The sequence below is a fragment of the Sciurus carolinensis genome, chromosome 1, assembly GCF_902686445.1.
Source record: "Sciurus carolinensis chromosome 1, mSciCar1.2, whole genome shotgun sequence".
Classification (NCBI taxonomy): Eukaryota; Metazoa; Chordata; class Mammalia; order Rodentia; family Sciuridae; genus Sciurus; species Sciurus carolinensis.
Genome location: NC_062213.1, coordinates 67,678,489 through 67,705,291, shown reverse-complemented (window position 1 = coordinate 67,705,291; position 26,803 = coordinate 67,678,489). Strand labels below are relative to the sequence as shown.

Genomic DNA, 26,803 nt, shown 5'->3' with positions numbered 1-26,803 from the left:
TTAACATTAGGCCAAATACATGGGTTTTAACTTTGGGAAAAATGTAATTTGGCAATGGAGAGTTTTCCTTAAGTGGTTTCATCTAGGAATCATTAAAAAAAAAAAAACTGGCCTATTGTAGGTCAGGATGGAAATTATGTATTGACCTTAATGCTCTGTGACACCATAGTAGATAGAGTGAATAATTGAGCATAATAGCAATCAGAAGTATATACATTCTAAATATTCATTTTAGCTAATGAAAATAATATCAATAGCTTACAGTATATAACTCATGTAATACTATGTTTTTATGACTTTATAACTTTATTTCTGTCAGATACTGAAATACAGGGATAATGCTATCTATGTAGCTCACTCTTCTACCATTTTACCTCCTATAAGAGAAGCTGAGATAGAATTACAATGAGTTTTGATACATTTGAGTTGAACCAAAATTTCATAGATTAAGCACACAATCCTCTCACTTTCAATACCAGCCACAAGTTCAGAGATCCCTAGGTTACCCAATTCTTGGCTAGCTGGCTAGAAATGTGGGGTACCCACCATCCCTTTAGGTTCAATAATATACTAGAATGACTCACAGAATTCAGGAAAGTGCTGTACTTAGGATCATATTTAACCCAAAGAATGCAAATCAGAACTAGCCAAAGGGAGAGACACATAGGGCAAGGTGTGAGAGGATCCAAATATGATTTATCTGTTGGCCTAGGGGTACATCACCCTCCTGGCTTATCAGTATATGAGAGTATACAGTGTATTGCCAACTAAGCTAACCTGAGTTTCATTGTCCAGAGTTTTTGTTGGGATTTAATTGTGTAGGCCTAGTTGAATCATTGCCATTTACTCAGTCTCCAACACACTTACACTCCTTAGATATCACTGGTGTCACATGACTCAGGGACCAACCCTTTAATCACATGGTTGGTCTTTTTGGCATGACTGGCCCCCATCTGTGTCATCTCTTTATAAACTTTCTAGCGCCTTACTATGACTTATCTCATGAATTATTAGGTGAGGTGCAAGAGACCTACCATGAATAACAAAGATACTACAGACCAATATTCCTCATAAATATGTCAGCATCTTCAACAAAATATCAACAAGTTGAATCTAGCAATGTATAAAATAATTATTAATTGTAGTCAAGAGATTTATTCCAGGAATGCAAGCTGTTTTAACATCTGACAATTAATGTAATGTACCAAATTAATAGAGTTAACATGATCATCCCAGTAGATCCAGGAAAAGCATTTGACAAAATCTAGTACCCATTCAGGATAAAAGAGATCAAGAAACTAGGAATAGGGCTGGCATTGTGACTCAGTGGTAAAGTGCTTGCCTAGCATGTGTGAGGCACTGGGTTCAGTCCTCAGCACCATGTATAAATGAATAAATAAACAAACAAGCAAATAAATAAATAAAATAAAGGTATTGTGTCCATTTACAACTAAAAAAAATCAAAAAATTAAAAAAAACTAGGAATAGAAGAAATTTATCCCCAAATAGGAAATCTGTAACATACTTATTGCCAACATCATCATAATGTTTTATGACTATATGCTTTCTTCCTAAGAGCAGGAACAAGACAAGAATGTCTGCTTTCACCCCTTCTTTCAACATCGTACTGAAGGTTCTAGTAAGAGTAATGAGGGAAGAAAAAGAAAAGCCATCAAGGTTAGAAAGAAGTAATAAAACTATCTTTATTTGTATATGACATGATTCTGTTTGTAAAAAATCTTAAGGAAGTCACAAAAATTATTAGAACTGATAAATGAGTTCAGCAAATTCAGAGGAAATGAGATCAGTATACAAAAGTGAACTATATTTTTGTATTAGCAATGAATATTCTGAAAATAATATCAAGTAAACCATCCCATTCATAGTAGTATGAAATTAATGAAAAAGTATAAGATTACACATAGAAAACTACAAAACATGACTGAGAGAAATTGAAGGATGTCTAAGTAAATGGAGAGACATTCTGTTTTTGAATTGGAAATCTCTCAGTGTCAGGATTGCCAGAACATGAAAAAGATGGGCATAGCATATTGGAAGCTACAGAATGACATATTGGAAGTTACGTAATGAGAAGGCAAGCAATGTTCAAATTACTCTTTTGCTAAGTTTTTCTTTAACAAAGAAAGCATTTTTATTTTCAATGTTTCTAATATTTTAAATTTTAGTGAACTAAATCATTATTAACTTGACTATTTTATTTTTTAATATTATTTTTTTGGTACTGGGGTTTGAAACCAAGGGCACTTTACCACTGAACTATACTCAGTCCTTTTTATTTTTTATTTTGAGACAGGGTCTTGCTAAGTTGAGACAGGTTTGGAACTTATAAACTTCCTGCTTTAGCCAGCCAAATTGCTGGGATTACAGATGTGCCCTACTGTGCCTGACTAGTTTACTATTTTTAAATTACTCTATACATTTATAACTGATGGTGAGAGTTCTTTTTTTTTTAAATTTTTTTATTTTTTATTTATTTTTTATTTTTTTTAATTTTAATTTATTTTTATTGTAAACAAATGGGATACATGTTTCTGTTTGTACATGGAGTAACGGCATACCATTTGCATAATCATAAATTTTCATAGGGTAATGTTGTTTGATTCATTGTTATTTTTCCCTCTCCTCCCACCCCTCCCACCCCTCCCACCCCTCTTTTCCTTCCCCCCCCACCCCTCCCACCCCTCTTTTCCCTCTATACAGTCCTTCCTTCCTCCATTCTTGTCCCCCTCCCTAACCCTAACCCTAACCCTAACCCTAACACTAGCCCCTCACATCCCCCATTATGTGTCATCATCCGCTTATCAGCGAGATCATTCGCCCTTTGGTTTTTTTGAGATTAGCTTATCTCACTTAGCATGATATTCTCCAATTTCATCCATTTGCCTGCAAATGCCATAATTTTATCATTCTTTATGGCGAAGTAATATTCCATTGTATATATATATACCACAGTTTCTTTATCCATTCATCAGTTGAAGGACATCTAGGTTGGTTCCACAGTCTGGCTATTGTGAATTGAGCAGCTATGAACATTGATGTGGCTGTATCTCTGTAGTATGCTGATTTTAAGTCCTTTGGGTATAGGCCGAGGAGTGGGATAGCTGGGTCAAATGGTGGGTCCATTCCAAGTTTTCTAAGGAATCTCCACACTGTTTTCCAGAGTGGCTGCACTAATTTGCATCCCCCATGGTGAGAGTTCTTAATGTTTTGATAAACATTTGTGAAAGTCACAGAAAAATTGCAGTTTTCCCATTGCTATACAATTTCATTTTGCTTGGTGAGTTTTATAGTCCTGCATTATCATCCAAAGCAAGAAGAACTGTGCATGTTGTTCAGATGAACTTTATTCAGGAATGCAAGATTCAGTTAATATTTGAAAGTCAAATCTATGTAATTTATCATCTTAACAAAGACAAAAAATCATGTAATTATTGATAAATGCCAAAAAAGTGTTTGATAAAATTCGGTACTAAACTTTTTAATCTGATAAAGTATAGCTCAGAAGCCCCTATGTTTTATTATCATAACTGTAGAATTTTGATTTCTTTTTCTTTGAATTTAGGAATAATACAAAGTTATCTTCTGTCATTTATTTTTAAAAATATTTTACCAAAAGTTCTAATTAGTACAATAAGGCAATAAAAAAAGGTATAACATTTAGAAAAGTAGAGAAAGAGTATCATTGTTTGCAGATTACATGATTGTTTAGGTAGAAAATCAAAAAGAATCTACAAACCATTAGAATTAGTGGTCAGTTTTACAAGGTTACCAGATATAAGGTTATGTAAATTAATTTGTATTTCAATATGGTAGCAACAAACAATTAGAAAATGAAATTGAGGACTGGGAATATGGCTAGTGGTATAGCACTTGTCTAGCCCTGGGTTTGATATCCAACTATACACAAACACACACACACACTTACACACTTACACATACAGAGGTATTCACATTTATACTCCTAGTTTCCATCATTAGTAAACCTCTTGTTTTTAAAGATGTGCAAAGCAATGAGAGGAGATGAAAGAAAAAAATGATATTGAAAACATTTACAATTGTATCGGAAATACCAAATACTTAGGAATAAATCTAACGAAATTAGGACTGTACAAAACTTTGCTGAGAATATTTTAAGAAGCCTGAATAAGTGGAGAGAGAATTTTCACAGATTTTAAGATTCAGTATATTAAGACTAAGATATTAAGATTGTCAGTTCTCCTCTTATTTCTGTAGATCCAATGCAGTACTAATAGGCTTCTTATTAAGCTGATTTCTTTGGGAATAAAAAATACCTGGAAGCCCTGACAGTTGTGGAGAAAAGGAACAAAGTTAGAGGACTTAGTGTTAGATGTCAGGATTTATATAAACTGATAGTAGTTGAGATAGTTTGGGCATAAGGTTTGCGATAGAGACTATTGAAATAGAACAAAGGGCACAGAAACAGATCCATTTAAATATAGTCATGATATATGATATAGGTGCCTCTACAATTTAGTGGGAAAAGGATGGTCTTTTCAACAAATAATTCTGAATTAATGAGATGGCCATCATACAACAAAACAAAAATCAACCTGTACCTCGTATTATATGCATTGTTAATTCAAAAGGGATCATTGACCTAAATGTAAACCTAACACTGAATAGCTCGTAGAGAAAACATGGAGGAATGTCTTCAGGGCCTTGTAAGCGGGTAGGGTATTTGTAAGGTTTCATAAATAGGACTTGAAAAGTGCTAACCATAAAGGAGAAGTTTGATTAAATGGGCTTCATTAAAATTAAGAACTGCTACTCAAAGATACTTAAGAATGTGAAAAGGCAGCCATGGTACAGTAAAACATATTTGCAGTTTTTATGAAGGATGTGTGTACGTGCGTCTGTGTCAGTGTGTGCATCTTTCACAGATCAATAGGAAAAAGTTTCATTTAAAATTTGTGCAAAAGACTTGGATAGGCATTTTGTAGCTATGGAGATTCACATGTATTTGAAAAGGTGCTCATCATCATTATCATTAGGAAAATGTTGATTAAAACTATAGTGAAGATTCCATTGCATACCAGTAGAATGTCTTAAGACTTAAAGTACTCCTAAAATACACAGATCATGAGTAATGTGAATGAACTGATGATATTGATTACTGGTGGAAATGTATAATGGAATAACTTTGAAAAACTGGCAATGTGTACAGAATCCTGTGGAATTGTCCAGTGGCTTAACAGTTCCACTCTTAGGTATATAGACAAGAGAAATCATGCATGTATCCACCAAAAGATAAGTATAAAAATGTCAGTAGAGCTTTGCTCATAATAGTATATCTCTGCCCCCAACAGAAGGAAACAACTCATGTGTCTGTTCACAGTAGGATAGATAAAAATTGTGAGGTATTCACATAATGGACTACTACATAGACATTCAAAAGATGAGCCACTGCTGTGCCCACTGTGTGGATGAATCGCACACCTATTGAGTGAAAGAAGCAAGATGTGAGAGAGTATAAACCATGATTCTTTTTGACGTCCAAGAATAAGAATAGCATTGATAGAAATCGGAATACTTTGTAACCCTGGAGAGGATATTGATGGGAGAAGAGGCATAAATGTAAATTCTGAGGTACTGGAAGTCTCTATCTGGGTTTTAGTTAGCTGAGTGTATGGAAACTCATTGAATACTATGTGTAAGGTTTTTACTGTATTATTTGTCAGTTTTAAAAAATTAGACTTGTAGAAGGCAGTTTTCTTTGCTTTTCACTATGATTATGGTTTAGATATTGTGTCTCCCAAAAATTCATGTGTGAGAAATAACAAGAAAGTTCAGAGGTTAGATGATTGGGTTATGAGAGCCTTATACTTAATTAGTATTCTGGTTCACTTGAATGTATTAACTGGGTAGTAACTGTTGGCTGGTAAGGTGTGACCAGAGGAGGTAGGTCACCAGCATTGTGCCTTTGGGGCTTTTATTTTGTCCTTATTGAGTGGAGTTCTCTCTGTTTCCTGATGCCATGTCCCCAGGTACTTTCCTCTACCATACTCTTCTGCTATGATGTTCTGCCTTACGTTAGGCACAGAGCAATGGAGTTGGCTATCTGTGGACTGAGACCTGAAACCATGAACTCCAAATAAACTTTTTCTCCTCTAAAATTCGTCTTGTCAGGTCTTTTGGTCACAGCAGCAAAAAAGCTGACTAAAAACACTGTGGGAAGCTCTCAAAATGAGTAGGTATTTTGTGATTTGCCAGAAAATGTAGATTTATTGGTACCTGTACCTGTGACAACAGAAACCAGCAGGATAATTTAAGAATCCTAAAGTTTGACAAGTCAATAAAAATCATATTAAAACTCACTGTTCAGTTGTTTCTACTTTTGTTTCTGCTACTGCTAGTGTTTTTCTTGCTATTACTATCAGCTAACATATTAAGTGCTTACTATGTGTCAGATGCTGTGCCAGATTCTTACTTATACCTATAGAGTAGATGTCATGCTTTTTCCTTTTTGTGACTTCCAGGCCATTATGGTTTTCCTTCTCCCTATAATCCAACTGTTTGAAATTCACAATGCCAGACTTTTGCATCCACTACTTTCTCATTGCAGTTATTTAGTTTCCAAAGGCTTTTTTTCTCTTTTCTAAAATGCTCTTCCAAGTCTTTTGCCCATTTAAAAAAATTGAATGACTTTAAGCACTCCTTAATCCTTTAAGATTTTTGTACTTATTTACTTTTTCGACCTCCTTTCATTATACGATATTGTCCTCTGCTCTTCCTTACCCACCTATCCATGCCAGTGGTCCTCCTATTCTAGACCTATGTAACTAAAGTTGTGTGTATCTTACTCTTTGATGATCATTTCCTACTTTTCGGACTCATTCTCTCTTGAACTTTGCCTTAAAACGTGTTTGATTCTTAATAATTGACCCTACTAGGATCTACAGTTCTTTGATTCTACCCCTTTAAATGACATTCTACCCTTTCATCATTTCCCTTTTTATGCAGCCTGAATTTTGTGGTCCAATATTTACTCTCTTTCGCACTCATGTTTCTTGCCTCTTTTCCTGTTATTTGCTTGGCAAGATATCCTCTAATTAAATCCTGTTTTGTGTCTCATGTTAGCCAGCACCTCTGTAGCTGAATTTTGGTGGAGAAAACATATAGCTGTGTAACTCTTCTTATGTTAAAGCAGTTACTACCAACTTCAAGTGGGACCTAATGCTGCTGGGTAGTTTTACTACATTTCCCTAATCCATGTACCACCCCACCATTCTAGTTCGTTCGTTTTTTCGTTTGTTTGTTTATTTATTTATTTATTTATTGGTCTCTTCAACTCTAGCATATACCCTCCCCAATGGTTTTGCTTTCTATTCCATTGGGAAAGTAGAAGCCCTTAGATTTTTTTTTTTAAAGAATTTAAAAATTATCTCTTCCCCTTATATCTTTCAGTCAGCCCACATTTATACCTATAAATTCTGCTTTGCCTTCAGTTACATTGATGAATTGTATTTGTGCCTTAGATTAATCTTTCCATTTCTACAATAGTCCTTTTTACTTAAAATTTCACTTCATTAGTTTGCCCTCTCCTCTGAATCATAATTTTTCCCCTCTCTACTAGTAGGATCCTTTATATCAGAATACAACCATTACTATACTTGTTTTATAAAAAATAAAAATCTTTATGTTCCTCAGGCTACATTTTTTGGTTCTCCTTTATCACAAAACTTGTTAACAGAGTAGTCTATTTTTATAATTCCACTTCCTCTCACTTCAACTCTCTTCCTCCTTAGACTTTCTTTTATATTGCTTACCCACAAAGTTCAAGGTCAGTAATAGCCCCTAACAGAACTACGCTCAATGTTCACTTCTTAAATATCACCTTTTTCATTATTTCCTTTATTTAGCCTCTAGACATTTTCTTGAAATGTTTTATTTTCTTGACTTTCAGGACTTTATTAGTTCTTCCTTGTACAGAAAATTGTTAATATAGTAGATATGGAACTGCCTATCCTTAGGAAGACCTGCTTACAAGGTTGGCCTGAGCCTGGAACTTAGCTAGTAAACAGTTCCCTACACTGATATAAAACATTCCTTAAATGATAATGGTGTATTGTGTCCAAAACTGTTTGTACAAATCATATGGTTTATACTGAACACATATTTTTCTCCTGGGGAGTTCAGAGACTTGAAACATTGTATGCAGGAGGATGCCTATGTGACCAGTCCAGTAAAACTGATTCCCTAATAAGCTTCCTTAGTAGACAAAAACTTGGTCACAACTTGTGGCCAAAGGAGTTAAGTGTGTCCTGTGTGACTATTGAGGAAGAACTTTTGGAAGCTTGTACCTAGTTTCTTCTGGACTTTGCCCTATGTGTTTTTTCCCTTTGATAATTTTGCTTTGTATCTTTACAGTGAGTATAGGACTTCCTCATCCTGTTTGCCTATCACTGAAAATTGGGGGTGGTCTTAGGGACTTTCCATCTACTGCTATTGCCTATTTTTTTGTGGTTCCTTTTCACCTCTAAGTTTTGGGTACTGCAGAAATTCTATCTTCTGTATCTTAAGTCCCTAGGCATTTTTAGGTGGGGACATTCTAGATAATATTTCTTTTAAATCAAAATGCCATTGATCAGTATTGCAGGCTCCACAGTTCTTTAGATTTATTTTTCATGTCTTGAGCTGTTATTTTATAAATCTGCAAAAAATTATAAAGAAAGATTATAAAGTGCCAAAGTAAGATAAGGAGATTTTATTCTAGGAATTATATGGTATGCTTTAAAAAAATCATGTTCAATATAATTCCTGGAAATCTGGGAAAGAAAGAATTATCAGGAAGGAAAAAAAAATCACATTGTTGAAATTTAAAAGTAATATTAGAAAACAACAGCACCAAAATTTATGTACCTCTAAAATTTAGGCTAAGGTAAAAGTTGCAGTGTTTATAAAAAACAGGTTTTATAAAGTAAAGGAAGTTATTGAAGTTTTCACTGATTTTTAGTTTACTTTTAAACTTTTAATTAGCACTCTTTTAGCATATTCATAATGAAATCCCAGGCATTCTTTTTTTTTTTTTTTTTTTCAGTTTGTATGAGTCAGATGGGTCCTTATAGTAATATGATGTTTATGTGAGTACATGTTCTCCTCAGTCACGTGTCTTTATAAATCATGTGCTTATGTAGAGGCCTATTATTATTTCCTACAATTTGTGTTTTGATTGTTTTTACGTAGTGCTTTTTGATGGTATTATCATGGAATATAACTATTAAAAAAGAAGGTAAATATTCTGTAGTAATTTGTTTTAGAGTGTTTATTACAAATATTTTGTTAGAAGATAAATTACTTTTAAAAAGATGATATGCTTTAATTTTAAATGTTTTATTTAACCCACAATTGCTGGAGAAACTAAATGCTTCTAGTTATAATCCTGAAACATCATGTTAACCTTCTTAGGGTCATTGATGTTTACCTGATGAAGTGACATCACTTCAAATGACCCTAAAATGACACTAATCATTTACTTGCCACTAGAAACATCAGAAGATAACAACTGAATAAGTAAGTCTCATCATGGTCTTACCTCATTAAGTCAATTAAAATGCCATTGTTAATTCATAGTTAAATATAAGGATATTTAAATTGTTCCTTACAGTTCTTAATTTTTATGAGCTGCCTCCAGTGCTGTAAAAATGACACAAATAAGAATTAAAAAGTTAGTGTTTTCTGTTGACTAAACCTTAAATCAATAAAATTATAGATAATTCCACGAGCATTATACATGGTTACTTGTCTACCAAGACAATTATTATAAATGCCATTTAAATCAATAGTAAAAAACATATATTCTTGATAAAATCAAACAATATGAACAGTAATTTATAAATGAAAATGAATCATGGTTTCTTTTTTTTTTTTTTTTTTTTTTTTTTTTCCATTTTTCCATGTAAACCCACCAAGTAGAATTGAAAAACACTGGTAAAAGTCCTTCTTCAACATGTGACTTTACACAAAGCTGTAAATTGCTTGAGCCTATTGGGATTTAACATCCTTGCAGCATTGTTGTCTGTCTCTCCTTGACACAGAATATTCATTGTGACCTTATGTGACTAGATATTTAACTCTATTTACTAATTACTATTTCTCCTCACTCTTCAGTAAGACTGCCAAAATCAGGAACATAATATTGAAAATAGTGTGTTCTCCATCCCCGCCCCTTTTCCCATTACTCTTTTTTTTTGGTGCCGAGACCCGGGAATGAACCATCCTGTTACTTTTTGCTCAGGCATTCATTTATGTATTCATTTACATATTGATTTGATGAACATTTCTTGGGCACAAGCTGTGTGCCTGGCATTATAAAATTGAGTAAAGCATGAACCTTACCTTTGTGGATCATATAGTTTAGTGTCATATGTGATTCTTTATTCTGAATGTGAGACTCAAAACTCCTTTTCTCCTTAGGCTTAACTTCTGTTTAGATTCCTTTGTGAGGAAAGAGTTCCTTTCTAAGATGATATAAAATTCCAAGCATATAGAATGCTTTAGATTCTTTTGTAGAGTTGGGAGCATGTGGTAGAAGTTTCTTTAAGGAATTCTCTATTATACTTATTACCAAGGAGTTAAACAGGCCAGAAGTATTTATCAAGAGAATTCCACAGTGCTTATAGTGGGGAGTGGAATTTTGTGTTCAGTAAAAATGAATAGACATCCATGTACATTTATACTACTTTGGCTTTCACCCAGCCCAAGTATTTTCAGTGATGTAATAAAGCAGTGATATGACATATGCTTGATAAGTTCCCATCATTTAGCTGCATTTTGAAGAATAAGGCACAAAAATGGTGATTTTTATAGCAGTTTATAAATTGCAATCATTTATTTTGTCTATAGTGCTTATAGTACTATACATTTTTTATTGTATTTAGAAATGATAGTTTTTAAATACTATAATAGTACATATATATAGAAGTACTAAAAAAGGGGAAGAGACTTTAGAAATCCGAATACTCACTTGATATCTGTGGTTCTTGACATAGTATTTTACTATTCACTATTTGAAAAGTATGATTTTTAAACATCTCTATTGAGATATAATTCACGTATTGCAAAGTTTACCATAAAGTATACAAACCAGTAGTTTTTAGTATATTTACAAGTTGTACACTCATCACCATTGTCATTATCTCAACAAATAATTTAATTTTTGAATTTTATGAAGAGGAACACTATTCACAACGGAGGTTTTCTTCAAAAATTAACATCTTTTTTTTATCATCCCATTTCTTTTTGGGATGGTAAAAAGTTTTGGAAGCGAATAGTGGTGATAATTGTACACCCTTGTGAATATATGTACTTATTGCCATTGAATTGTATGCTTAGAAGAATATGATAGATTCTTATTATATAAATTTTCCCACAATAAAAAATTATGTGAAGTTAGAACTGGTGGCTTAACTTCAAAATTTTAATTGAAACTTTATCCTAACCACCACCTACCTAGTCCTCATAATTTTTTTTTCAGAAATGTGTTATAATAAAGATATTCTTGTTTGTTAAACAAATTATTAGTCTTCCCAGACTGAGAAACAGACATATTAAGATTGTAGGTATTTATTTCTATGAAGATTAAAGTAAAATTGAGTGAAGAGGTAATTAGTTTTTCTTTGTTTTAATTTTTCTGTCCTTGAAAAAGCAAGATGCTTAACTGTGCAGCATCATTTGTCTGAATGGGAAAAGTAAATATAACATACACACACATAAATGTATATGCAATAACATAAAAGTATTTTTTTTTTGTAAATGCATAGAAAAATCTCAAAAGGAGACAGAAGAAACATAATGTTGGTTTTTGTGGGGGGGCAAGAGAACAGGGTAGTAAGGGTTCATAGAAATTATATTTTTCATTATTTCTGTGTATTACCCATTGAAACATTTTACATAAACTTTTCCTGTTCCTAGTCCCAGCATCAACATAACTATGTTTTTTCTTACTTTGCTTTGATATAGAAGATAAATGTCATTGAAATATGTCTAAAAATGAACTATATTATGTAAGAAATTATTTTCTTTCTAGGAATTGATTATGGATTAAGTTTACCACTTGGGGAAGATTATGAACGGAAGAAACATAAGTTAAAAGAAGAATTGAGGCAAGATTATAGACGTTATCTTACTCAGGTAATGAGTTCCATTAATGAATTGAATCTTATGCTTTAGAATTCATATTTTTAAATTTGTTTTTGTAAAATATTAGTCATGTATGTTGGTTTTCAGTGGTATCCAGTAAGGTAATATGGTCAAAGTTAGGTGATACATGACTTTGGTAGAGAGAAAAATGATTCTGGGCATTTATGCCATGGAATAATACAGGCTTTTCTTAATATCTCAGTGGTAAAATGTGTGCTTAGCACATGCGAGGTCCTATGTTTGATTCCCCCAGCACCTGGGGTTGGGGAAGCAGTAAGTAGCAGACTCTAAGCCTCTTGGACTAGGGCAATGGGTTCTAATTTTAAATGAAATTGTTAAACTCTGGTTAGTCATGTTTTCTGTAAAGTTATCATGGTTTAAAGGAGACTACTTATGCTTTCCAAAGCCTTAATTCCCCCCAACCATGTATTAAAATGATATGTGGAATTCTGGTTGCTAATTATTTTCCTATGAGCTAAGCTTATAAAATTTTGATTTAACTTATTTATTAACTGCTGAAATCCTTGCTTTATGATTTAATGATTTATTTAGCAAAAATCTTATTTTAGGTCTATTTTTAAAATTAATAGCTAAACTAATTTTTTTCATTGAGTTTTAGAATGCAGTTTACTTTTTAGGTTATAATAAATATTTTAAATGATCATGATGTTTCTTGATCCTAAGATATTTTTTGGTTTTTCCACTGCTTTATGTTTTTTTCAAATGTTTTTTTCAAATGTATAAGTGGTCTCTTATTGATTGTAATTTGCATATGGAGAGAATGGACTTTGAATACAATTTATCAATGGTTTGTTTCTCTTGACTTTAGGGAATTACACAAGCAAAAAGAAAGGTAGGGTTACCTGCAAAATGTTCTTTTAATTTTGTTAGTAGCTTGCAATCATCTGCATTGGTATGATTCAAACCAATTAGAAAAACAGCTTCATGATTTTAAGACTTTTGAATGGTCCCATTTTGTATCTTTGCTTTTAGTTTTGCGAGATGACAGTCTACACACCAAAATTTCTCATTAATATAATCTTTACTTTTGATTCCTGCTTGGCATTTGTTTTATTGTTTTTTTATGCTTCCTTTATAGTATTCTGCAGCGATTGAAAGTTCATGTGTTTTCAGCATGATAGTTTTGTTAACCAAATTATGATAATTACAGTAAGAGTAATAGAATAGTCAAGATACTTGAAAATGTTTTGAACTTTGTAGTGTCAAGATTTGAATTGCTTGATATTTTTCTGCCCAAAACTGGATTGCATTTATAAATTTATATTGGAAAACAAAGAGAAGCAATTTTATAGTTTTTCAAAACTATTTTTTTTCAAGACTATTTTTAAAGATCATCTCACACATTCATTTACCACTCAGCTAACATTTTTAAATTGCTCATCATGAAGGTGTATCGGTATGGATCCTGTCTTTCTTCAAGGGGTTTAAAATCTAATGGAGAGAATATTCATACAATTCAGAAAGTAGTAACTACAAGAGAAGGAAAGACCTCAAAGTGGGAGATATTATTTAGTAAGTTATTACAAGATAGGTAGAATTTGGACAATCAAAAGGACGAAGGAGAGAAAGCTTTTTTGACATAAAATATGGAAGTAAGAAGAGCTAGAGGATAGACTTTAGGTTTGTACGATTGAGACATACTAGATTTACTAGTTTGAGTGGATCAGAACACAGTTCCTTTTCAGAGTAGTGAAAAATGATGATGTAGGTAGATAGGACCATATTGGAAGGCAGTAGATTTTTAATTTGCATGTGGTAGGAATTGGCAAAGCAATATACTTCCTTAAATAACCTTTGGGAAATATGATAACTGTGTTGTAGCACAGTTAGTTCTATGTGTTAGAGACTCTTGTTGTTTTAAATTACTACTGTATAACTTTTTTTTTTTTTTTTTTTGTGGGGGGTTATACCAGGGATTGAATCAGGGTCACTTGCCCACTGAACCACATCCCCAGTCCTATTCTGTATTTCATTTAGAGACAGGGTCTCACTGAGTCTTAGCACCTTGCTTTTGCTGAGACTAGCTTTGAACTTGTGATCCTCCTGCCTGAGCCTCCTGAGCTGCTGGGGTTACAGGCATGCACCACTGCACCCAGGTGTATAGCTTCTTAGCTTGATTTTGTTGCACTAATTCTTAGTCCATTCTCCGTGCTGGTTTCCAGAATGATCCTTTTATTCAAAATTATTTTTAGTTGAAGATGGACACAATAACTTTATTTTATTTTTTTTTATGTGGTGCTGAGAATGGAACTCAGTGCCTCACATGTGTTAGGCAAGTGCTCTACCACTGAGCTACAACTCCAGCCCTTCAGAATGATCCTATTCTTTACCAATTTAAATATATCAGTGTCTCTTCATTGATTTCAGGGAAAAAAAAGTTCAAATTCCATAGCATGGCATATATCTTTCAGGTCCCAGCCTATCCGGGACTCATTTCTATTCTTCTCACTCTCATTCCCTAGATGTCTGAGCTATCAAAACATTTTTGATATATATATATATTTTTTGGTTACAGGAAGTATGACCATCTGATATACTGATGTCTCCCAATTTCCCAAATGTATCAGAGTTTGGGCACATAGTAGCACTATTTATCAAATGAATGAGGGAATGACTAAAATTCAACTTTTTGGAAAACAATGTTGTCCTTATTTATTTATTTTTCATTGTATTGAAAATTATAAACATTGTAGACTTGTGTTGAGAGGTTGAGAGTGAGGAATTGCCCAATGAAAGAGTGAATTTAAAAAAAAAAATTTTTTTTTGTCCTGGGATTTGAACCCAGGGCTGCTTTTAACTGAGCTACATCCCCAGTCCTTTTTATTTTTTATTTTGAGATAGGGTCTTGCTGAGTTGCTGAGTGTCTCCCTAAATTGCTTAGGCTGGTCTTGACCTTGCAATCCTCCTGCCCTGTGATCCTCCTGCCTTGCTGACCTCCTGCTTCAGCCTCTGAAGTTGCTGGGATTATTGGCCTGGATCAGGAGTGAGGATTTATAGTTGTCTTTCCAGCTTGGGAATTCAGAACATGTTTTTTTTTGTGTGTGTGTGTGTGTGTGTGTGTGTGCATTTATGAATGATTAGGTTTATACTGTGTTTCAGTATGTAGGAGGTAAACTGACTTAAGAGTCTGGTCGGGTGTCTTACTGTTTTCTTTGACAAAAAAGCTTGGTACAGTCCACTTTCAAGTGAACTTTTATAGCACAGCACATTTGTAAGTTCACATTTAATGAAACTTTTATTAATCATTGTTTAAAACTCTCTTCCCATGTTTTGAATATAATGCTATTATATCAGACATTGTCTTTGTCATTATTTGTTTAAATGTCTGTTTTCCTAATTGAATTGTAAAATCTCTTGAGTAGAGGGAACATAGACTTAATGGTTATCCTCCCTATCACCTAAAATAGTCCCTGGAAAGTATTAGTTGGATGATATTGTTTAATGAATAAATAAAAGCAGGCATGCTAACAAACCTTGATTGATTTAATCTTCATGACCTGGTGATGTAGATAATATTATCCCTGTTTTACCTATGAAAAAACTGAGGAGTTGAATAACTTGTTTCACCTTGACTGCAAAGTAGCAGTATCAGTAAGTTTGGGATTGTGTTCATTTTTTATTATTGCTTGTATTTGCTTTATAATGGTTACAGAAATTTTACATTTTTAAGCCTCCTGGATACTTATACCAACTTCGGTAGGTAGGCAGGGCAGGAGCCATTCTCATTTATGGAAGAAATATGTCAGAGAAGTTAGCTGACTTATTCAGTGTTACAGAGATAATGAGTGTTGGGGCTAGTTGTAGAGACCTGGGTCTTTTGCTTCCCAGTCTAATGTTCTGTTATACTGCCTCACTTAAATACTTAATGTACAAGAGTGTAGGAACACATAAAGAAACAACGTTTAGGGGCTGGAGTTGTGGCTCAGTGGCAGAATGCTTGCCTAGCATGTGTGAGGCCCTTGGTTCAATCCTCAGCACCACATGTAAATAAATGAATTAAAAAAACTACATTGACAACTAAAATTAAATTTAAAAAAAAGTTTATAGTTTTTATCTTTTGTCAGTTGAGTAGGTCTTTTTCAATTTTAGGAAAATAGAAAAAATAAACATTATGGACATGGGTAAAGATATTTTTGAGGAAGTTTAAAATTTGCCTTAAGTATAAAAGAACAGTAGAGCATTGAAAATGAAGAATATATGCTTAGAAGAATATAAATTGGAAAAGTATTTTTTATACTTTAACCATTTATATCTATTGTTTAGAAATGGTGGATTCTATTTTTTTTTTAAGGATTTGTTGATTGGAAGAAAATTCTCTTTTTTTCCAATAACTTTTGTATGAATCTATAGATTCGTAGTTTCTGTTTTCATCTCCATTTCATTCTTTTGCTTGCATAATGTAATAGATTAGAATGTAGAATATAAAGACATTTATGAAACATTTGAAAAGGCAATTGGGTAATATATTTTTTTAATGTGTATATATACAGAAAAATTTTCTATCCACGGGTGAAACAGATCCATCTACTCTGGGAGTTTCTCTTCCTATTGGTGAGAGGTTATCTGCTAAGGTAGGTGGATAGGAGTAATTACTGTTGGTAGCAGTTTTTTGAGGCATCAGAATCATGAGACAACATATTCCTAAGTTACTGCAAACAGAAGATCACATGATTTTTCCAAATTTGAGTGCGTTTCTTTAAAAAAAAAAATCTATGGAGTCTCTCTCTAGTTGTGCTGTTTAAAAAGTGTTTTGAACATTACATTTATAACCATGTAATATGATATATTTCTTTAATTTTTTTTCTTATTTGATTATACTTAATTGAATATTCAGAATTTTTTTTTTTTTTTTTTTTTAGCATTGGTTTCTGATTTACAGAGTTGGTCCTAAGTTACAGAAGTGAAATGAGTGCATATGGGTAGAAGCTATTTGAACGTATATTTCAGTCACTTGACAACATGTCCATACTTTTTAGAGGTGAAAAGATAAAGCACTCTGTACCTCTTTTACAGATTCAATTCCCAAGGTTGAAATAGTCTATAACACGAAATGGACAGATAATATGTTCCAGAAGACAGATCTAGTGTCCTTTAACATTCAAGAAAATTTCTTGATGTAACATATTCTTGTTTCAACAGAACATTTCCATTGTAGTAATTTAGTGTCTATGATCTTATTATTATTATTATTTTGTTTAAACTATAATGAGAGCCATTTTTTAAACTTGGGAAGGAAATGGTTAGCCATAGGTGTTTCAGGGATGGATTGGGGAGTATGAATGCTTTCAGCAGAATGTACCTGGTTTGGCTAAGCTTGGTTTTGGTGAATAAACCTGGAATCTATGGATTTATGGGACATGCCTCTTTGGAATGTCATCCAAGCTCTGTAAGTACTGGAATATAAAGTGGAGATGTTTCATAACTAGAGCAAATCCGTTCTCTTTTAAAGACCTCATGTGCTAGCGGACCAAAACATGTAGCCACGTGTATGTGGCAAGAGAAACCTGAAGAGCTGCAATGATGGTCATACCTTTTTCTGCTTCTTTTCCTTGCAATGATTTCTGTTCTTGAAATTATTAGTAAAGCTTGATTCTGGGTAAAAGCTTTGATTTGTATGATTCTGATTTGACATTGAGATCCTTTTTCCTGAAGTTGAAGTTAATGTTGCCTTTTGATTTCTAATTTAAGGAAAGATTGAAACTTGAACGCAACAAAGAATACAATCAGTTTCTCAGGGATAAGGAAGAATGCATTGAAAAGTTTAAACAGTTAGAAAAGAATACTGAGGTAGGTTTGTTTTTAAAATAAAATTTTAATACCATTTGCTGAATATTTTGTACTTACTTGAAAAACTTTTTATGTTTTAGATGTCAATTGTTTTTTTATCTAAACATTTGAAAAATTAAGCCAAATGAGGTCAGACACAGAACATTTAAATATTTAGTTCTGGAAACTGCTTTATCTCATTGAAGAAAAAAAAATTACCTCATTGGTGAGATTAATTTTAGAGATCAGCTAAGAGATTTTTGTTTATTAAGGTTTTTTTAAAATATTGACAATTTCTAGTTCTCTATGTTATTTTTCTTTTTCCAAATTTTAGAATGATGTTAGTAGGGACAAAAGTTCACCACCTTTTGTATTCTTTGTGTTTGAAAAGGATTTAATTTGTAAGTAACATTTAAATACCAAAATATGTCTGGTATCTTTTGGGATACAATTTGCATTCAATTTATTTTCTGTGTTTATAGTTCTAGTGTTGCTTTTCCATTGATACTTAATTTTTATTGTAAAATTTCCTTGAAGTTCTTTATTTCCAAAAGGAAAGATATTTCTTATGGGTGATTAAATATCAGAATTGAGATGATAGACTAAGTACAATAGAGGCTTTAGTTACCTTTTAAGTAATATTATCACATTAAGATTTGTTTCTTTTTTCTTTTCTAATTATACAGCCTCAGAGTCAAAGAAATAAAAATTCTACTAGTCAAGTTAAACCTGATTTACCTCCACAAATACAAACATCTGGCACAAATTCAGAGGGTCCTAGGCGGGAGATTTTAACTTCGGAGGCATATGAAGAGCTTCTAAACCAGAGACGACTAGAGGAGGACAGATATCGACAATTAGATGATGAAATTGAATTAAGGAATAGAAGAATTATTAAAAAAACTAATGAAGAAGTGGGCATTTCCAATACAAAACATCAAAGGTTTGCTGTCAAGTCTGGCATTCCAGAAAGAAGATTTCACAGGTTTAATGAGGATTATGTTTTTGATAGACAGTATTACAGACCAGACCAAGATCCTGAAGTAAGTGAAGAAATGGACGAGAAGTTTAGATATGAAAGTGATTTTGATAGACGGCCTTTGAGAATGTATACAAATAACAGGTATTTATATCTTCATTTTTATTTTCTTTATTTGCTTCATATCACTCTTACTTTCTATCATTATGTTAGGGAGAAGGAGTTTAATTTGATTTACCATACTTGATTAATTTTAAGTTTTATGAAGCATCATTATTTTTTGAGCCACTAAGAGGGAAAAGAAAATCCAAGATGGGGACCCCATTGTAAAGCTGGAACACTGACAAGCTATGGATGTCCTTAATATAAAAATGGTAAATAGACATTCCCAGAGAAAGGGACATAAAGGAAACTTCCATGTTTCTTGGCACTGAATGAAGGTAATAAACTACCAAAATCTTCCCTGGGAATGGAATGTAGACCATTGCTGATTCAGGTTCATAGTCTGAATTTATATCGCTGGTCGTGTCCAAAAACAAAACAAAACAAAACAAAACAAAACAAAACAAAAAACAAAACAACCCAAGACAAGAAATCAGAGTTGTCTTGATTGATAGGGTCCCTGAATGACTGACAGGAGTAAAATAAATACTCTTTTCAACAACTTGACAAACCAGGTTGATGGCCATCCCAATTTATAATGTTAAAATGTGGGGAAGAAAGAACACCTTAACATAAATGAAATATAGTTTATTCCTTTAATGTTCATATGCTGCTTGTATTTTCATCAAATTATTTGTTTTACAGTTACTTCTGGGACATTCATATTAATTAAGTGTTTTTTAAATTCAGATTTTCAGATGCTTTTCAGTTTCTTTGTTTTTGTGAGACCATAATTTCTTTACTACAAAGAAGTCTTATTGTTGTATTTGTCTTAATACCAAAAACTTGCCATATGTTTACCTAACTTTTGATTTAGATATAGAGATATCACAAGGTGCCATATTTGTCATTGACTTCTTAACTTGGACAGGCTATAAATCTAAATTTGGAAGTTTATGAAATCTACTTCATTTATATTAGTTCAAATAATTTATATTTTTAGTATTTTAGAAAATTTTCTTAGGGGTAATGCTGCATATTCAGTATTTTAATTATGAATAACAATATAAATACAGTTCTCTGTGTTCTATTTCTTATTCTGCAGCTATTATGTCCTGTTCACAAAATATTTTTAATATTCACTCAGACATAGGTAATTTGGGTAAAATTAGATTTTTAGAATCCCTATTTAATTCCAATCTAATCTAATCTGAATCTAATTGTACTTCAGAAAATACTTCAAATCCTATAATGTTTTATTTGAAAATGATTTTATCTATTTAAAGGTCGTAACAAAATTGACTTGTCTATCTCCATTGGGAAACTACAGGTAATTTTGGACTCTTGGTGATACCTTCTTTGTAAATTTTGATGTTTATTTTTAGAGTGCAAATGTAAGCATACCTTTTAAGCTTAGAATCTTTTTTTTTTTAAATTTGGCTGCTTATTTTTTGGTATATGTTAGTTTTTATATTTATGGCATATGATAATTTTACATATAAACTAACAAGTGAAATTCATCTTTATTGAGAACTATTGTATTTTCTCTTGTGTCCCATAAATGAAATGAACTTTTAATATCTACTTCCCCAAACAATATTTTGAGAATAGGTTAAATAGAAGGTGACTGAGTTCATACTCAAAAACTTAAGTCTAGTTAAACACTTTTTAAGTATTTCTTCAGAATGTAAATCACATTATAAGATACTTTGATTTTGTTATCAATTCATATGTCTAAAAGTTAAGGTGTTTCACATACATCTCTGGTGATTGGAATTATTTCCAGCCCTCCCTTCAAAAAATATTTCATATTAGTCATCCAGTTAGTTTATATTTAATAGGCAGAGTGGTTAGTAGGAGAAATGACTCTATTAGTGAAAATTTTGCTTTTCCTTCATTCTTCTAAGTTTACCTAGTTCTGTTTTTTTCCCTTCTTAAAGCCAGTCTTTGATAAATTCTAGTTTTTGTATATACTAATACTTTCCTTTCATATTTTTGTTTGCTTCTAATTATAAACTTTATAACATACATTAATATATTTATTATTGAAACATTTCCTGTACCTTCAAGATGGGAAACTGAAAGATTTCTTCAAGAAATGTTATTTTCCTAACCTCATACTATTAATCACTGATCGTGTTCTTAAATAATTAACAAGAAGGTTAGCATTCAGTGTATGTTTGTGTGTATTCTTTATTTGTACATCCTTACTATTTTGAGTAAAATTTGTTTTAGGAGCTTTCTCAGTTGAATGTAATAGTTTGTCTTTTGATAGCTAGGAGTTTATAGACTTTTAAAATATAACCAACCTATTATTTATTAATTTGAGTTGTAGAAGTTCATGTATTACCTTATGTTTTACTTTAACTAATGTTAATGAGTAAAAGAAGGTTTTAGCATTAAAAAAAGCTGCCTTAGTTTCTGTGTGAGTAATGTGATTAGCACTTGTATTCTACCTAAATGTTGATATTTGCTAGTTTAAAATTAGTAGTCATTTAATAAAATTCTGAAGTAACACTTCATCTGAAATAACACTGGAAATTGGAATCTGTGTTAGCCATGAAGATTAAGTGCTGACTTAGTGCAGGACAGTCTTCTAAGCTTATTATGTAAGCATAGAATGGGGAGGAATGTCATATTAGAATTGAAGTTACTTAGTTTGGTATTACTTTTTTTTTTCTTCTAGTTAATTTTCATTTATGTTTGGAAAGGATATTTTAATATTTTTCCTTACTTTAAAGATAGAGAATAGAAAAGTTATTAAAGTAAATATAAAAATCAGGAAAGAACTGAAAACAGGAAAATGGTGGCTGACAGTTGACATCTCAAGAGTTTTTCTTTCACTTCTTACAACAAGAATAACACTGATAGCAGAATTCATTCACAAGACAGAAATTTTTGATATGAGAGTAAAGTGATGTAACTGCTATTATGAGTTAGATGGTTTCTTTTAAATAAGGAAAAGTTGGATGCTTCTTGTGTGCTGTGTTTATAGGACCAACAAATGGTAAATATTTTATTTTTATAATGTGTTATTATGGATAGTGTAAACATTGTAAATTTACTTATGAAGTAGGGTGACTTCTTAAAGAAAAAGGAAAAGGTATTTGTTACCATTTGTAAATTGTTTAAATTAGCTGTAAACACTTGTTTTTAACAATTGCTTTACTTTCGAAGAGAGTTTTTTTTTTTTTTTTAAACAAAAGTGCATTAATTTTTAGGGTAAACTTGGCTTCTAGCCTGGTTTCTTTGGCATTAAGATTTTTTTCTTTTTCTTTTTTGGTGGTACTGGGGATTGAACCCAGGAATGTTCCACTTCTGAGCTACATCTCCGGCATTTTTTTTTTTTTCCCCATACTGAGACAGTGTCTGGCTAAGTTGCTAGGGGTGGTTTTGAACTTGACATCCTCCTGCTTTAAACTTCCCTGTAGCTGGGATTATAGACTTGGGCCACTGTACCTGTAGGCATTAAGATTTTTACCTCAACTGGTTTGGGTGTGGTTGCACATGCCTATACTGCCCAGTAACTCAGGAGGCAGAGGCAGGAGGATTGCAAATTCAAGGCCAGCCTCAGCAATTCAGCAACACATTTCAAGCCCTGGTATTAAAAAACAAAAACAAAAACAAAAAACCTTGTCTCAAAATAAAAACAATTGAAAGGGGGCCGAGGTTGTGGCTCAGTGGTAGAGCACTTGTCTACATGTGTGAGGCACTGGGTTCAATTCTCAGCACTGCATATAAATAAATGAATAAAATAAAGGTCCATCAACAACTAAAAATATATATGAAAATATTAAAAGAACTGGGGATGAAGCTCAGTGGTAGAGCATTCCTGTGGTATCAGTCTATAGTACAAATACTTTTTTTTAACCATATTTACTTGAGTTGTTGACTCATGTCTTTAAGGAAATAGGGAGAAAAATCTTTTTCTATTTAACATACCTTTTAAAAATTTATTTCGTTATTATGAGATGGGGTCTTGCTGTGTTGCCCAGTATGGACTGGAATTCTGGGCTCAAGTGGTCTTTTCACCTCAGCCTCTTGTGTAACTGGGACTATAGGTATAGTCCTAGATTTTTTTTTTGTTAGTTTTTTTGATAGTAGATGATGAAACTATTTTGTAGTCCTTTTATTCCCTTAATATATTCTAACTTGAATGTCAAAGGAAGCAAATATTTTCTTTTATATGAAGTCTTTCTCTTTAACAAAAGCCCATGGATTTGGGAAGTAGTAAGAGAACCTGTGTATTTAAAGCCATAGACTACATTATTTCTGGGTCGCAGGTATAGTCTTAATTTAGTATTAACTCTAAAGCTCAGCTAAACAAAAAGGCACATAGGACCTAAACTGAATCCCTGGACTTTGACTGAAGTCAGGTTGTTCGCAGGCATTTAGAGAGCGTATTACTCTTGAATATTATTAATAACCCCTTAACCATGAGATAGCAATAGTAAAACCACTGGTGAATCTTATTAGTTCCTTTCTTCAGAGAAGACTTCATTTATCTCCGGAAAGGTTTCTAAAATAAGTTGTAAAACCACCATTAGATTTGTTTAATGAACTAACAGGGATGGTTAGGAGTAATTAATTTCTAAATTTATTGGATGGAAGCTTGGGGAAAACTTTATTGAAAGGAAATTTAGTAAATGAAGGAAATTCCATAAAATTATTATTATTTTATTTTTTTTTTAGAGAATGTGGATAACTTTCTAAACTATAACATGGTTTCATAGCTTAGGTTCTCTTGCAGTTTTTTCTTTAGATCTTATATTAGTTACTTAAAAATATTTATGGAATCTCTAGTTGTAAACAGCAGTTTTTTAAGTTAACAAAGTTAAGTACAGTCATATCAATCATTTCATAAAGTTAATGCCTCAAGGTTTTTTTAATGATCTTTTTAGTTAAAGGTTAAAGATTTATATGATATGAAGAGGAAATAGTATTATGTTCTTTTTAGTGAGATGCATACTTCTTTTCTTTTTCTTGGCTTCTTCACCATTTCTTCAATATTGATTTTATTATAATTATTAGTGACAGGTGACTTTTATAATCTTGTTATGAATTTTTCTTCTTCAGTGGAAGGTACACTTTAGGACATTTTTCACATGAACTGTTCACTGGGAAATCTGTGACTTTACTTTAGATTTTAGCAGAGACCTTGATCTTATACATAAATAAAATAATTTGTTAAATTTCTTAGATTTAAAGTGAACTTTGAAAATAACCTCTTAGTCATATGATACTTGTTTTATTATCTATATATGTTGAAGAGCCTTTAAAACATATTTTAGTGTGGATACTTTGGATAGTAGAATAAAATAAGTTAGATTGTACCTTTGAATACTGTGTTTAGACAACTGAAAATCCAGGAAGTTAGTCACAAGCTTTTGGGTAAATTTTTGAACAAATTTTTGTGTGTCTAAATGGCCTTTAATTCTCAGATCACAAGTTATGATTTAAAATATTTGTAACTTAATTTCTCTCTGTTTAAAATTTTCATTTTTATATATACTTTCTTATATCAATTAATTTCTTTTGTGTGTTGTATTGTGGGTTCCCAGGTTTGGTGATTTGCTAGAAGATAGAACTTTGTGTATAGTTATATTAATGGTAATGATTTATTATATCAAAGAATACAAGGAAAAATGAGCTAAGGAAAAATGTACATTCTGACAAATTCAGAAGGAAACCAGAGAGGAGCTTCTAGAAATTCTTTCCCAGTGAAGTCAAACAGGAGATGCTTAATTCCTCTGGCACTGAATTATGACAATCAGGAAACTCATTAGAGACTCAGTACCCAAGATTTTTATTCTGGGCTGCCCAAGGTTTTGTTTGGGGCAAGTCATATTACTTCTTTTCTAGCTGTTTTAAAATTTGAGACTCCCTGAAGGAAAGTAGGTGTTTCAGCATGGACTATATTGTTTGTGTAAATAGTTTAGGAACAGTTAGCCATTCTGGAGTAGTGAGAACCCTTTTTAAACTCTTATGTTCCAGGTACTAGCCTAGGACCACCTGTACAATCCAGCCATTCTAAGAATAGGCAGTTTTGAACCTGCACTGTTATATCTTGTGCATATGTGTATTTGTATAGATCTGGTATAACTAATTCTGGTTATTACCTGGCATTGTTAATTATAAATTTGAATTTGAGTTTGTAATACCTCTTCTTTCAGTGGTAGAAGTAGGGATTGAACCAAAACTGATGTGTGAACTTTAAAGAGATTTAAGTACCTAGACTTTAGGTTAGATAAAACTAGCTTTTTTTTTTTTTTTTTTTTTTTTTGAGAAATTGACGTAATTTTGAAATTCTTTTTTTAAAAGGACCTGTGAAGGGTTCAGTTTTAGATATGGATAAAAAGTGGAAACCATTCATGTGTCATGCCAAGTCATAGTTATTAAGATTAAAATATAGTTTTTTCTTTGCAGATGATATTGACAATGCCTTATGTGATAGAAACAAAAGAAAGACTTTCATATGCTTGTTCTATGGAGAATGAAAAGTTCCTTCTCTTTTAAAACTAAAAATTGCTAAGTTTTAATCAGCTAATGAAATTCATCTAAAATATTGAATACTTTAACAACCATATTTCTTATATTAGTCCTCTTGAGACAGAAAATGCAGTTTGTTAACTCAAATGCTGGTTTCCATGGTGCTGATAAATGTTGGTGTAAAAAGTCATGTTGTTTTGTATGGTATGAGAGATTAAGATTAAAAAAAAAAATCAGTGTTTGCCAAATGGAAAAAAAAAAAAAGATGTACTGAAAAACATTTTTTTCTTTGTTATTTTCCAAAAAGGTTTTTAAAGAAGAAAATTAAAAAAAATTGAATCTTTCTTTTTGTTTGTGAACCCTGTAAATAACATGAACTAATCATTTTCATCCCATACATCACCTACTGTTTATAATGTTTTCCATTCAACTTTTGGTAACATTTAAAAAAAATATTTAAACAATTTTTTTAAGTTGTAGATGGATGCAATACTCTTTTCTTAAAAAAAAAAAAAAATTTATTTATGAGGTTCTGAGGATTGAATCCAGTGCTCCATGCATGCGAGGCAAGAGCTCTACCACTGAGCCACAACCCCAGCCCTGGTAACATTTATATTTTGATGTGATTTTGCATCGTTTTCTATATTTGGTTTAATTGAATGGTAAGACTGCTACTATATTTTTAATTTAAAAAGGTTTGTATGCACAGTAAACAAATTACCAGAATGTATGAATTTTGAATTAGAAAACAGTATCAGTTTGAATTTTGATAATCTTTGTGAGTTCGAGGACTGTATATCCAAGTGCCCAAAAGAGTAGCTGGCATGCACCAGATGCTCAATTTTTAACTTAAGTGAATGATTAAAAAGAAGTCTTAGAGCCCAGTCTTAGGTGCACTGCTGTAATCCCAGTGTCTTGGGAGATCGAGGCAGGAGAATCCAAAGCCAGCCTCAACAATTTAGCATGGCCTTAAGCAACTTATCAAGATCCTGTCTCAAAATAAAACAGAAAGGGCTGGGGATGGCTGGATGTGGGCAGCAATGAAACATCCCTGGATTAAATTCCCTGATACCAAAAACAAAACAGAATCAAACAAAAAAGGACCAAAAGGACCCCTTTCCAAAAAAAAAAAAAAAAAAAAAAATAGTTTTCGTATATTACCTGAACTTAACTTTAAAAATATGTCTCAGTGTTGTAATTTTGAAATAAAAAATTTCTAGAAGTTATATTGAAATGAGTATAATACTCTAGGGGCTGGGAATGTGA

The 26,803-nt window shown here is 32.2% G+C and overlaps 1 protein-coding gene across 7 annotated transcripts in view; it reads left to right on the top strand.

The window, feature by feature from the left end:
- Cspp1 (centrosome and spindle pole associated protein 1) overlaps positions 1 to 26,803 on the top strand; it is a 126,009-nt gene that overhangs the window by 20,116 nt on the left and 79,090 nt on the right. For 4 of the 7 annotated variants that reach the window (XM_047547468.1, XM_047547453.1, XM_047547431.1 and 1 more), the window contains 5 exons: positions 12,068 to 12,171; positions 13,010 to 13,033; positions 16,692 to 16,772; positions 17,890 to 17,988; positions 18,654 to 19,090. In XM_047547468.1, coding sequence (XP_047403424.1) covers positions 12,068 to 12,171; positions 13,010 to 13,033; positions 16,692 to 16,772; positions 17,890 to 17,988; positions 18,654 to 19,090 — 745 coding nt within the window. The remainder of the gene's footprint in view (positions 1 to 12,067; positions 12,172 to 13,009; positions 13,034 to 16,691; positions 16,773 to 17,889; positions 17,989 to 18,653; positions 19,091 to 26,803) is intronic. The other 3 variants (XM_047547476.1, XM_047547462.1, XM_047547448.1) reach the window with 1 other exon arrangement.